The following is a 15,068-nucleotide window of genomic DNA, read 5'->3' on the forward strand; positions in this document are numbered from 1 at the left end:
GTCATTCCAAAGGTGTTTCATGGTGACCCATACGAGGACGCCGAAGACTGGTTAGAGCATTTCGAGAGAGTGGGAAATCTAAATCAGTGGAACGAGGAAGGCAAGCTGCGTAACGTCTACATTGCGTTGGAAGACTCTGCACGAGTGTGGTACGAAAACCACGAGGCATCTCTGACGTCGTGGCAAGAGTTTCGGCGGCAGCTACTGAGTACGTTCGCCAACAGTGATCGCCGGGAAAGGGCGGAAGCAGCTCTCCGCACACGGATTCAACGAACGAACGAAACTGTCGCGATGTACATCGAAGACATGTCCCGCCTTTTCAAGCGAGCTGATCCTGGCATGACGGAAGACAAGAAGGTGCGCCACCTCATGCACGGGGTAAAGCAAGAATTGTTCGCGGGACTCATCCGCAATCCGCCCCGTACTGTTGCTGAGTTTCGGTCGGAAGCAACAACCATCGAAACGACGCTTCAGCAGAGAGCCCGACAGTACAACCGCGACGTAGCCGGTGCATCCGCAGGAGTCTACTCAGCAGGCGTCGTGGATAATCTTGACACATTGCGCGAGCTCGTCCGGTCTGTTGTCAGGGAAGAATTAAGGAAACTGCAGTCACCTGATGTCACCCCCGAGCTGTCTCTTGCTGAAGTTGTCCGAGATGAAATTCGACAGGCCATGCGGGAGCCGCGGAGTGATGTGCCAGCGACACGACGGGCGGTAACGTACTCCGAGGTGCTCAGGCGACCTACTCCGCACTGTTCGCCGATCGAGACACCAAGTACTTATGTGCAGACAATGCGCAGCCCGCCTGAAATCGTAGAGGCAACACGCACTCCACCTCGTGCGAGAGAGATGATGCCACGGAAGAGCGATGTGTGGCGAGATGCCACACGTAGGCCCTTGTGTTTCCACTGTGGAGAGGCTGGCCACCTGTACCGATTCTGCCGATATCGTCAAGCTGGTCTTAGGGGATTCGCCATCAATGCACCGTGTCCGCGAAACGGCGAAAGACCTTCCGAGATTGAAGAATACCTATGCTCACGTCGGGAATTTGACCCGCCTCGTCGTCATCAACCACGCTCACCATCCCCTATGCGCTACCGCTCGTCTAGCCCACGTCCCTTCCCAAGCACGTCTAGGCAGCGTTCGCCTAGCCCAAATCCGGGAAACTGAAGAGGGCGACCTGTGGAGGCGAGGCCGCTGGCGACTTGGGATATGAAGATCCTCCACTGCGGTACGAGCCTGATAACGACGACTGTTTCCAGGTAAAGGAGTGCAGTACAGAGAAGATTACTTCAGACTTGCCGTTGGTGATTGACGGACTAGAGCTCAATGCTTTGATCGATACTGGTGCGGATTATTCTGTGATAAGTTACGAATTAGCGAAGCGACTCAAGAAAGTTCTGACCGAATGGGGTGGACCTCAAGTACGTACTGCAGGTGGTCACCTCATAACCCCTTCCGGCCGATGTACCGCAAGGGTCATGATACGGGGCTTCACTTACGTCGGTGACTTTGTCGTCCTACCTGTGTGCTCGAGGGAAGTGATACTGGGAATGGATTTCCTACAAGCTAATGGTGCGATTATCAATTTACAGAGGTCGAGCGTGTCCTTTTCGACGGAGCAAGCTTTAAAGGTAGCACGATCAGATGAACGATGTACCACTCCACTGCGCGTCGTCGACGATGATGTGACTGTACCGCCACGGAGCAGTATAATGGTTCTCGTGCATAATGATGCATTCAGCGACTACGAGGGTGTGGCGGAGAGCAACGTGGATGTTTTCTTGAAAAGAGGCGTTTGTGTGGCACGAGGGATTATCCAGCTGCGAAACGGGTGCACAGACATCCTCTTGACGAATTTCGGTAACGAATTCCAGCACATCGCAAAAGGGACGGCAATAGCGTTTCTTCATGAGTTCTGTGAAGTGACAGAAATATGCAGTCTTGAAACGACGTCACCGAATGTGAAACTTCCATCTGATGCCTGCGACACAATATACGTAAATCCTAATCTTTCAGAGATTCAACGTCAACAGCTATACGACCTCGTGCGGGAATTTGGCAGCTGTTTCTCCAACAGTTCAAAGGTACGGCGCACGAGCATTACAAAACACAGGATCATAACGGACGAGACAACCAGGCCGGTATGCCGGCACCCGTATCGTGTTTCCCCTAAGGAAAGGGAAGTCATCAAGAAGCAGGTACGAGAAATGCTTGAAGATGATGTTATCCAGCCTTCTAACAGCCCGTGGTCATCTCCCGTGGTGCTTGTCAAGAAGAAGGATAACACGCTACGGTTTTGTGTCGACTACAGGAAACTGAATGCTGTGACTAAACGGGATGTATATCCCCTTCCACGCATCGACGACACGTTAGATCGACTTCGGTGTGCCAAGTTCTTCTCATCACTAGATCTGAAAAGTGGATACTGGCAAATCGAGGTTGATGAACGTGATCGCGAAAAGACTGCTTTTGTTACCCCGGACGGACTTTACGAATTTAAGGCTCTCCCGTTTGGTCTCTGTTGTGCGCCGGCAACGTTCCAACGCATGATGGACACTGTGCTTTCCGGATTGAAGTGGCAGTGTTGCCTAGTGTACCTAGACGACGTGGTCATCTTCGCGGCTACATTTGAGGAGCACATCAAGCGCCTTCGGTCAGTGTTAGAGGCAATCCGTTCGGCAGATTTGACAATCAAGCCAGAGAAGTGCCGATTAGGTTTCGAAGAGCTTCGTTTTCTTGGGCATGTCGTCAGCGCCCAAGGTGTTCGCCCTGATCCTGATAAGACGACCGCCGTCGCAAGGTTTCCGGTGCCAACAGACAAAAAGTCAGTACGGAGATTTCTAGGTCTATGTGCGTACTATAGACGATTTGTGAGAAATTTTTCAAAGATCGCAGAACCCTTAACGAGACTTACGAAAGAAGATGTGCCTTTCCAGTGGCAAAACGAGCAACAAAGCGCCTTCAACGAATTGAGAAAGAGGTTAGAAAACCCCCCGATTCTTTCTCACTTTGATGAGACAGCCGACACGGAAATACACACAGATGCCAGTAACATCGGCCTTGGATGCGTTCTAATACAGTGGCAGAAAGGTGAAGAAAAAGTGATAGCTTATGCCAGTCGGACTCTAACAAAAGCAGAGACAAACTATTCGGCCACGGAAAAAGAATGCCTTGCCGTCATCTGGGCCATCAGTAAATTTCGGCCGTACCTATATGGTAGACCATTCAAGGCAGTCAGCGATCACCATGCGCTTTGCTGGCTGGCGAACATAAAGGAACCATCCGGACGACTAGCAAGGTGGAGCCTCAGACTGCAAGAATACGATATAACCGTGGTATACCGATCTGGCAAAAAACATACCGATGCCGACTGTTTGTCACGGGCTCCTACAGACACACCACCATCAGAAGAAGACGACTTTCCGTTCGTAGGAATTGTCGAGACCACTCAAATAGCCGAACTCCAACGTACAGACAAAGAATTACTCCCGCTTATCGAACACCTGCAAGGAATTGACGTACAAGTACCCCGTATATTTTCTCGAAGCCTCGCATCGTTCTGCCTCCGAGGAAACGTTCTCTACAAGAGAAACTTCAAGCCCAACCGCGAAAAGTTCCTGCTTGTCGTTCCAGCAACTATGCGACAAGAAATACTTCGAGCGTGTCACGATGAGCCCACATCTGGACATTTGGGTGTGACGCGAACGCTTGCAAGGATCAGTCTCCATTATTATTGGCCCAAGCTACTAGCTTCAGTGCAACACTACGTCAAAACATGCCGCGAGTGCCAAAGACGAAAAACACCAAGTTCTAAACCAGCGGGCCTTCTACAACCTATAGATCCACCGAAAGCGCCTTTCCGCCAAGTTGGAATGGACCTCCTTGGACCCTTCCCGACATCTTTACTCGGCAAGAAATGGATCGTTGTGGCCACTGATTATTTAACTAGATACGCCGAAACAGACTCTTTGGAACGAGGAACGGCAGCAGAAGTGGCCCAATTCTTCGTACACAAAATAGTCCTGCGACATGGCGCTCCAACGGTTGTAATCACCGATCGCGGAACGGCTTTCACGGCGCAACTTTTGAAGTGCCTGCTCAACATGACTCACACTGTTCATAGGAAAACCACTGCATATCATCCTCAATGCAATGGCCTGACCGAACGCCTTAACAGAACTCTAGCAGACATGATATCCATGTATGTGGATGTCGAGCACAAAAAGTGGGACGAAATTTTACCATACGTCACTTTCGCCTACAATACGGCTGTGCAAGAGACCACCAAAATCACCCCATTTGAACTAGTTTACGGTCGTGCTGTTACCACAACACTGGATGCTATGTTACCAATAGACCAAGATGACTACCCCCCCGATCTTGACGACTTTCTACAAAGAGCGGAAGAAGCCCGCCAGTTAGCAAGATACCGAATACGCCACCAACACCGCATCGATGCCGACCGCTACAACCGAGGAAGACTTGACACGCGATATGACGTTGGCGACAAAGTGTGGATATGGACTCCAGTACGACGACGAGGCCTCTCCGAAAAACTCATTTCCCGGTATTTTGGCCCCTACGAGATCGTACAGCGACACAATGACCTCGTCTACGAAGTCAAGCCTGCAGGCCACCTGCATCCGAGGCGACGCAATCCCACGGAGCGTGTACACATTGTACGGATGAAACCGTACTACGACCGATTCCAAACCTAACCACCCCAATCCCTTGACGTACTGCAACCTCATTTTTACAAACTTGTACACACAAAAAAAAAAAAAAAAAAAAAAAAAAAAGTACTGAACAGCCTCATCGCAAGCATCGGGGCGATGCCGCTTGAGAGGGGGGATAATGCCACGAGGAATTGCTAAGGCGCAGTACAACGCAGACGTTGTTAAAAGAGGAACGCTGACGGCATCGCTACGACTCATGAAGCCCGCCGGAAGGCACGAGCCGGCCCAGCCTGTGCACGAGCTGCTACCGAGCAGCGGCAAAGAAAAGAGGAGAAGAAGAGGACGACGAGCGTTCGCTGCTTTCTCCCAGCTACTGTGTAGTTCTTTTGGCTTTGGGCACAAGTTCGCCCTTATTAAACCTTGTAAATAGGACGTCCCGGTTGTGAGGTTGTTATATCCGTTACAATATATATATGAAAAAACTTTCACGGCTTTAGTCGAAAATCAGCAAGCAAGACTTTGTTCAGCCCTTGCCTACACCATTGAATATCAATAGCAAATTTAAACTGTTCTCAAGAATTCAAAGAATCTCGAGCATCATCACTGCGTGTCTCACCTCGTCAAAATACTTGTAACTGCTGGACTTCACACTGTTGTTTGTATAACATGTCCAATGCCCATTTTCCACAAGCAATGTCTCGTGATTTTTAATCACAGCCCCCTTAAGCAACTACCTCAGTGATCATCCCATTATCCCAGATTTGAAAGAGTAGTTTTGAAAGCACAAGTTAGCATTCGAAGTGAGCTCAGTGAACTGTAAATTGGAACAAGCTGATTAGGTGGCTATTTATACCTACGTGCAGTGCATTCAGCTGAAATTGATATTTATTCAACCTGCAGAGAAGCAATGCAATAAGCTAACGAAGAGTGATATGGCACCACACGTTAGTGTGAACACCTTCTTGCTTCGCACAATGTTCCTTCACACTGACTGTAAGCGTTAACACCCACTGCTACATCAGGTAAGGGAGGCAAGGTCAACAGCCCTAAGCTTTCATTCGCACCTGTAAACTCCTTCAACGATGATGATGATTTTCTTCCATGGCCTGTGGGTCCGTGGTTGACCCTCAACTATCGCATCCCGCAGTTTCCGCTCAAGATCCTTCACGTCTGCATTAGAGAAGGCCAAGGAACCAATAAAGTTCGCCGCAAAGCTAGCTGCCATGTGCAGGCATCGGTAGGCACTTGACCACCACGGAATTCACTCCTCAAAGCCACAAACACCCCAGCCGAAGCAAGCGCAGATGTAACTACATAACTGCAAGATTCTCTATGAAACTACTTATTTGCAAAATTCAGTATCCTAATCTAAACACAAGTGTTGTCCCATTACACGCATATCTACAAGAAAATAACATGTTTACAACCAGAAATTGGTTATAAAGGTGTATTCCTAACATTGTATTTATTGCAAGACTATTCTTAATTTACTTCATTATAACTGATATTTTGTTATATCAGGTTTGTTATATTGAGGTTTGAGTGTATTAACTTAAAATACATACAGAACCTAAAGCTAATATGTTGAACTGCAATTGCAATAAAGAAGAAAAGGGGCTACCATTCTAGCAGTTTTGCCAGCATCACCAACTTGCATTTTACTATGGAACTGTAAGCATGCACAGGTGTTTCAACCATCAAGTTCAAACCCCAAGGTTGCAAGTTCACAAATGAAAGCCACAAGGATACAAGCCGACATGTTTGCATGTTGTGGTAACAGTACATCTCAGGCTCTTTCTAAAGCCCAGTTACCAAATTACGAGCCGGGAAACAGGATACGCAAAACAAGAGAGTGCACTCTTGATCTTTCTGCACATCTTGTGAATCTAGCCGCAAAACTGTGCATCTAGCAGTCGGTTATCATGTGTTGCGAGTACAGAAAACAAACAAGACACCAACGCTACTTGCATTACGATCAAATGTCTGTAAATGCGTGAAATTTGCATAATTTGATGCCAAGATTTGAGAGGACGAACGGAAGGCCTATGGACGTAAACAATTACCTAATTATTGCACAATCAGCCATGCTATGGTATGTTTCTTCATAAACCGAATTCAACGAACCACTCAAATTACACGCGATAGTTGTCTCCCAGCAGCGAGTGTTGCTAGAAAAGTCATATAAATATATTGAAATTTTTACAAAAATGCTCTTTCACCTAACATCTAAAACAAGATACTTTCTTCATTAAATTGACAGTGAGTACCTCAATACTTTACCCTTAAATGATATAAAAGAACGTCAGTGAAAAAGAGTACCGTAATTACTCGAATCTAACGCGCACCTTTTTTCCGGTTAAGCGAGTTCATAAATCGCATGCGCGTTAGAATCGAGTACGAACAAAAAAAATACGTTCAATCTATTGCCATCGGCAAATCCAAAATGGCCGCCCCCTACGTTCGTCGGCATGGCGCGTCGGCCATTTCTGCCTATGTGTTTCCCATGTGCGGCACTTCGTACGTGTGCTGAGGAGTCCGTCATCTAGTAGTGCATTAGCATCGACGGCGTGGAAGGGCCGACTCCAAAAACTCGAGTGCACCACGATGCCGCTTTTAAAAGAAAAGCCATCGCGTGTGCGGAAACGGACGGAAATCGGGCCGCATCGCGGTCGTTCGGAGTTCCCGAAACGTGCGTGCGGGACCGGCGGAAACAAAAGCAGAAGAATGTCGACAGCAAAGCTCACGCAAAGGCTTCAGTGGACCACAGCAGGGTCGGTTTCCGCAAATTAAAGAGCTGCTCGGCGAGTATGTGCTTGAGCAGCGAGCGGCACAGCGGCCCGTGACGACAGAACTGCTCCAAGTGCCCGTGACGACAGAACTGCTCCAAGTGCGGGCTATGCAATTAGTCTTAGAAAAAGGTCTAATGTGGAGCCAGTTTAAAGCGAGCAGGTGCTGGCTAACTAACTTTATGAAGAGGAAACGCTTTTCCCTCCGAAGGGGAACATGCATATGCGAAAAGTTTTGCGGAGGAGTACGATGAAAAGCTTCACAGTTTTCAGAGGTTCGTCCTAAACTTGTGGCGCAACAACGGCTACCTGCTTGGGCAAATCGGGAATGCCGATCAGACGCCTCTTTACTTCGACATGCCTGGCACCACAACTGTCGAGAAGAAGGTGGCGAAGCAAGTTCGCGTGCTGACATCGGTCCACGGTAAAACTACAGTGACGGCAATGCTCTGTTACACGTCAGATGGGCACAAGCTTCGCCCGTACCTCATATTTAAATGGAAGACGCTCTTGAAAGGAGTCGTTTTTTCGAGTGGTGTGATCGTGCGGGCCAGCAAAAAAAAAAAATGGGTGCGCGTTGCAATCGATGTCTTACGTTTTTTTTTTTTTTTTTTTTTTTTCACGGTGAAAATCGGGTGCGCGTTACAATCGAGGGCGCGGTAGAATCGAGTAAATACGGTAAGTTAATTTTAAGCTCAGTGTTTGTAGTGTGTTCCTTGCCAATAGTGCACAGAAATAGCAAAAATAAGAGGCATCTCCAAATGAGGACACCATGTCGCAAAGAGATTATGTGACAGCGTTCATCTTTCAGTGTGCATCTAATATAAGAGCATTTGCTGTTTTTTTGTAGCTTCCTAATATTTAGGGTATTATTTACTGAGGGACGCCAACAATGTCTCGCAACAGGGATGACTAAGCGGTACAGGCGCCATGTGGCAATGCTGTGAGCAATGAGAAACTACGACATGGCCACCGAGAGGCGTACTGTTGTGCTTGAAGACTCGGATGGTGGCGCCAGACAAGCGGCAGCCTAAGATGAGCGAGGCGTGGTTGAGCTCGTCGCTGAGCAACAGGCATCCCTTCTGGGCCAGGCCGGGAATGTTGGTTGAGTTGGTGGCAAAGCCCATGCCCACCGTCAGGCACGCTTCCACACCCAGGAAGCGGGCCATCAGTTCTTCAAGCTCCTGGTGGATGGCCAGGGTACCTGCACTCCCGGCAGACGCAACCGTTGAATCGTAAATGCGCACCCGACCAACAAAACTGCTCTCGTATACGATTACACTTGTGTACTTACGGATGCTCGAGGAAGGGTTGCTGCACACAATAAACAGACAAGCACTCAGTGTTAAAATACTATCAATTGTCCACATTTTACATCCCAAACTACAATAGCGGAGGACTTTGGAAATTTTGACTATGTGGGATTGCTTAACATAATGTAATGGGCTGAAGAGGACAAGAAAGTCCGAAAGGTGATGACGTCAAGCAACTCATTAAGCTGAGTGCCATCTTGTCAGCCAACATTAAACGTAATCTTGACTCGCACACTCACATCAGAGCCAATGTTATTTCTAGTGGCCTTTAATGTCAAGGTGTGGTTACTGTGAACAATTGCTCATAGTAGTCATTATACTAAAAGAAATGATTTGCAATTACATATATTCAATAGTGTACCAAAACTTGGGATCACTCTCAAGCAGTAGTACAAAAGATTGCAGCAAGTGTATAAAGGAATTCAGGTCTTGTGGTCAAACATTGCAGATCAGTTCGGCAGAAGTTCCAATGTCCTTCACAAACGTGAAACCCTGATAAATATGTGCTCTCACAAACGCTCTAGTGATTTTGTTGGTGGCTTTCATAATACAATTGCTGTCACAGGTGAAGAAGAAAGCGTGCGAGAAAAGCTTCTGTGTACCTAGCTCGTGACGACTACTGCACGTTCCGCTGCCATAACGCTCGATGGACCTCTGCACCTCGTCGACGACGGGTCCCGAATTTTCGGCGAACCCTAAGTAGTTGTAGGAACCCATGTTGATGGCCTTCGTCACTGTACCTGGCATCCTGTGCAACAAAAAACATCAATTAGCTGTAAGACTACAAATGGCATGCTATGATCATATTTGGCGACAGCATTATCATGGTCGCAGCTATATATCCACACCAATGCTAACACACTGCACTGTATATATCCCGGTGTATAATACCCATGCACGCTGTGTATTTAGGCGATCATTTCAGTATTGAACCAGATGCTTGCCATTTCAAACAGATAGCATTTACTTTGTGTAAAACATAACTGTGTCAAAAAATGCTATCAATCAATCAATAAATCAATCAATCACTAATTACAGTCACATATCACTGAAAAGGGAGTCTACATGATTTCACTGTAGCAAATCACAACACAGCTCCACCAAACTAATGATAAAACACGTAATGCTCTCTTGAATTATGTATTAATAAACTGACAAGTTATGAACAAGGAATGGATCTTCACTTTGGCATCATGCTTGAACTCCTCGGAAATAGACACAAAACTCTGCAAAAGATTATTGTTCGAAGAATTCAAAGAAAGATCCCTACAACAATAAATTCGGATGCCCTATATCTACTCCACAGTTCTGGCGCAATGGTTTCGAACAAATGTCTCAAAACAACAATGAATTCAGATGCTCTACATTTACTCCACCCTTCTGATGCAATGATTTGAAACAAATGTTTCGTTATGGCTTTTTTTTTTATTTTCAATCCGCAATATGGTGATGACAGGTTTTCTAAGAAGGAATATCAATAACTTGTGAAATCCCTCTAGCAGCCAGCACTAGTACAAGACCAACTCAATGAGGCAAATAAGAAACATGCCACACGAGCAATTCAATTGGACAGTAGTTAGCAGGAGAATGGTTAACAGACTGAGCACCTTGTTATTAATTATCACCAGTCAAAAGCAATTACATAACTTAGTTACATATTTACATTTACCCTCGATAAAAAGCATCCAACATGTTTTACAGGTGGCTCAAATTCATTATTATGTTCAGCTTTTGTGAAAATTATCCCGAACTAAAATCACAGAATCATTACAAATAAAAAAACTAACAGAAGTTTCTTTTGAATCCTGTCAGTTGATACGAAAGGTTGAAAATTAGCATGAAAACGTCAACCCAACCATGACATGCCCCATTTTCTTTTTATGTTTAGGCCAATCCAAACTGCTTTGACAGTGGTAACAATGGCCTATATTTAGACAGAGAGAGCACCCAGCCAGAGTACTTGAAAGCAAGCAAACAAAAAAAAAAGCGAGTGCTGCTTCCATGCTCGCTTCAAACATCGTCAGCAGTAAAAGAAAAGTTGAAAAACCATTTAGTTTTTATGCCCGACATCAATTAAAGCTATGTCGGTGCGTTGATTACAATATTGTCACGGGGTTGTGACGTGGCCAAAGACAGAAAACTTTGTGTTGGAATTTAACTGTTTATTTGGGCGAACCTGTGCCCGGTAAACGAAAAGTCCGATTACAGTAGCAGTCTTGGACTGATAGCGGCGAACGGAACGTCGGTCGTCGATCAACTACTCACAAGCGGCGAAGCGCGTCGGCATTTACACTCTTTCCGTCGAATGTTCTAGCGTTATCGCTGGCGGTGGCGTAGGTTCCAGAATAATCTGTACAGTTCGCAGAGTGGGCGTGATCTTATCAAAATGATCTACTACAGTCCGGAAGCTTCTCGAAAACTGCAGGCGCGGTTTGCGCTGAGAATTGTGTAGTGTTTTGGGATGATAACAAAACTTGGGAAATGGAATGTGGCAATATAAATCTTGCTCCCTAATGCTACGTCGTCACAACCACCATCACACAGCTGCAGTGAATCGCAAGCTCTCTAGTTTGCAGGAAACCGCGCCGGCACATTTGTGCACCTTCCCTGATACACCCCAATGAGCATTCCTGTATTTGCTAATAGCTCATAAATCAGCAGTATTCCATAATCACAATGCTGAGCTAAGCTGTGAAGAGTTAATTATCAAACAATCGTGTTCACTCCGGGTGACAGCATGCTCCAATGCTTAGGCGACACACTGGAAATTAGAAGAAATGTACTATGTTTGTAAATTTTGAAAAAGGGCTCTTTAGATGCTGTGATATGAGACTGTACTACAACTCCCCAAAAGCAATCTACGGAGTAAAAATGCGAGATAGATTACATTGTGCATGATAACTTCCTTCTTTCAGTTTGAGAACAAGTTGAATGAATCATTTCAGAAGTGGAATGAAAAGTATCGTCTATCCTCTTTCTAGACTGAAACGAAGTTGAAAACATGCATCTAAAACGAACATAACACGCTATGTTCATGGTAAGCATCATCACAACAATTCTAATAACTTCTATGGTTTTAAGTTCCAAAACCACACTACGCTTATGAGGCATGCAAGAGTAGAGGGCTCCAGAAGTTAGGACCAATTACGATTCCTCAATGGGCCCCTGCACACACTCTTACAAGTAACCATCAAATGACTTCACTGAAAAAGTTCACTGCCTCCCGAATTAACCACCAGAAATATTTTTAGAATCCGTCAAGTACGAGCAGATTTACAGAGATTTCTCACACACTGTAATTGTTTTATCTCTCCTCTCGTCCTGATGAGCACACTGGAAGCTAAGCAGAGAGAGATGGTATGGTCGAAAGAAGTTAGGTCATGCGCATGTTGAGCACTTTTTTTTTGAACGAGCTGCTAACCTTCAGTGCAACCGCGAGCGTGCACATGGTGCCCTCCTGCGGTGGGCACAGTAACTATACAGCTCGCGGTGCTAAAATCAGCCAATTGCCGCGAATTCGGGCACAAGACACTGTCATTTCAGTTTACAGCATCACTTGTGGAGAGAAGAAGGAACGATTTCTTTTTGCGGGCTGAGAATTGTAAATTCAGGCCTCGTGAAGGGCTATAATTTTTGGCTCGCGTGTTCCCGGGAACCTCAACAACCAATTGGCAGTATTTTTTGACAACATAGAAAGAGTGTTGCAAGGCTCCAATGTGCAGTGACATTGTAAGTACAAGAACCTCTCCTTTTCATGGGAGATGCGACAAACGCAGACAGGACTGAGCTCACACCTTTCAGGTAGCAGCAGGAGTAGGGCCAAACAGAAGAGCACAACCTATTCCGCAAGATTTAAATTTACAATGTCATCTCAGGGGGCTTCGGTATTTGCATTTTCCAACTTTCCACACGCATGAATAGAACACACAAATCGTACTTCAACCTAAACCAAATTCCCCCATAACAAAGCTGAAATATATCGATTGGCGTTCTTAGTTTTGCTACCAAAGCATACACCTTTGAAATAGTTGTTTTTTGACTCACATCTGAAGAACTGCGAGTTTCAACTCATCGCCAATAGCACCAACTGCCATATGACGGACGAATTTTTTCCCAAGTGCAAAATTACTACAGGTGCTGAGCGTGAGGTGATTGGCGTGACGTTGAAACAAAACCCAGCGTTGAGCTTTCCTCCAGTGTACATCTGCCCGAACTGCAGTGGCCACAGTCTTACAGGCGCTACGTACACTTGGTTGTCCACTGCTTGTTGACAGTCGACCGATGCACAATGCTGACCAACCGTAGGAGGCCTGTACGCCTATAGAGAGTTGTTCGTGTACAGTCGGCCATGCCGCATCTTGCGGCATGCCAGCAAAACATTTTACAGTACAGCCATGTGTGCCACACAATCATGTGTGTGGCAAGTCCTGTTCAACACTGCAAACAGGAATCGGCAAGCTGTTTCCACAAGTCCCACAACTGGAATTAGCACGTCACACAATGGAGTATTGGAGCCACTTAACATGGTCACAGACACAGGACGACAGAACCCGTGGGACTTTTTTTTAACTACATTTTCGTTCTTTCTGAAAATGGATCACGGGACATGACTCACACGAAAGTCCAGTTGTTATCGTAGCTGACGCGATCCACCAGATCGATGACGGCACCCGGCACGCTGCATATGGGTTGGTTGAGGCAGTCACGAATTCGTCTATAAACATTGCGTGTGTAGAAGCTTTCAAAGCTTTGGTACAGTGGAACGTAGCCCTGCCAGAAGAGAACAAGTACTGGTGAGTTTGGGAACAAAACAGCCCTACTACTCCGCTGGCTCAGGTCATAAATGCCATGCTCTATGTACAAGACTACTGAAAATCAAGTCGCATGTTTCGCAAAAGTTTCAACTACTGATTGGCAGAATATTTTGATGGTGCTGAAAAAAATGTTGCAGAGCTCCAAAGTGCACGGACATCGCACAGTATGAGAACCTGTCCTTTTTCTACAAGGTGTGGCGATAACAGCTACGATTGAGTTCCCACCTTTCGGGTACCAGGTCCACTTATAAGCGGCAAAATAAATGTACCTGCTTGTCCGCAGATGAATATATGTATATGCCTGCCCCCCAGCTTCATGTTGTCAACAAGCAGAGTCTGACAACATTAGGTCAAATTCAATTCAATTTTCAGACTTTGCAAGGCAGTACCATATTTATGCTACTGTAATGCAAACATGACTAACGCGAGAAGTGCCTTTTTATTGTGTCCAGAAAGAAAAAATTGCTATTTCGGTATTTTGCCGTAAAGCAAAAGTCGACTTTAGGCAGCAAAAAAAAAAAAAACCTCTCAATATTTTCAGTGAATACAGTACTACGACATTAGAAGGCACACTACAGACAGGCCCACCTATACAGAACCACCTACAGACCCACCTATATCTCAGGACATGGACATTTTTGCATTATACCGCCACTGAAATGCGATCACCATGGCTGAAAATTGAGCTCGTGCCTTCATGCTTAGCAGTGCAAAGCAGCTGCCACTTAACTGTAATAGCAAGCACTAAGTGGATCCTTAATGCCGACATTCTCCCACACTTGTGTTTTTTTTCTTGAAATGTGTTTCACGCTTTAGTTCACTAGTTTCAGCAGCAACTTGACAGCTCTTATTTGCCTTGTAATCCGAATTTCAGGTGTTTTTCCTGAACAAACATACCGGCACATTTTCTTACTTCTCAAGCCTTGATAAGTATGAATGAACAGAACATAAAAACCAGAAATGTCTGTCAGCCCACCGAAACTAATCACTGTGAAGTGGGAAGCTATCTTTCCATCACCAACATGGCAGTTGAAAAAGCGCAGCAAGTTAAGGCTACAAAGCTATTAAGGAAGCTAGAGAAACTTGACATATACTCAAACCTCGATTTAACAAAATATCAGTTATGACAAAGAAATTTAAGAATAGTCTTGCAATCTATATAGCGTTAGGAACAAATTTTTGGGTATAACGAACTTACTTTGCTGTAAGATGAAACTTTGTTATAACCAGGTACGAGTGTGTACTACAGGCACAGAAAGACAGCATACAAGTGAGTTCTGCAGAGACCCGCAAGGTGGTGGAAGGGTTAAGAAAGAGAAAATGGACAACCACCCATTCGTGGCACGAAGCCACCAAGGCAATTCGTATGGATTTCTCAGAAAGAAAGCTACTTAGTTGCCGAGAAATTCATCCTAGTCAAGGGTCAGAAAGACAGCCGTGGTCAATCTTTTTGTGCTCGCTAATTCACGCTTGTTG

The 15,068-nt window shown here is 45.7% G+C and overlaps 1 protein-coding gene across 2 annotated transcripts in view; it reads right to left on the reverse strand.

Annotated features, from left to right (window-relative positions):
• LOC119167072 (serine palmitoyltransferase 2-like) overlaps window positions 1–15,068 on the reverse strand; it is a 28,403-nt gene that overhangs the window by 8,575 nt on the left and 4,760 nt on the right. For both annotated transcript variants that reach the window (XM_075867105.1, XM_075867106.1), the window contains exons 3-6: window positions 13,394–13,548; window positions 9,381–9,526; window positions 8,451–8,669; window positions 5,744–5,849 (exon numbers count right to left, since the gene is read on the reverse strand). In XM_075867105.1, the coding sequence (XP_075723220.1) occupies window positions 5,744–5,849; window positions 8,451–8,669; window positions 9,381–9,526; window positions 13,394–13,548 (626 nt within the window). The remainder of the gene's footprint in view (window positions 1–5,743; window positions 5,850–8,450; window positions 8,670–9,380; window positions 9,527–13,393; window positions 13,549–15,068) is intronic.

Source organism: Rhipicephalus microplus, chromosome 6, assembly GCF_043290135.1.
Source record: "Rhipicephalus microplus isolate Deutch F79 chromosome 6, USDA_Rmic, whole genome shotgun sequence".
NCBI classification, from domain to species: Eukaryota; Metazoa; Arthropoda; class Arachnida; order Ixodida; family Ixodidae; genus Rhipicephalus; species Rhipicephalus microplus.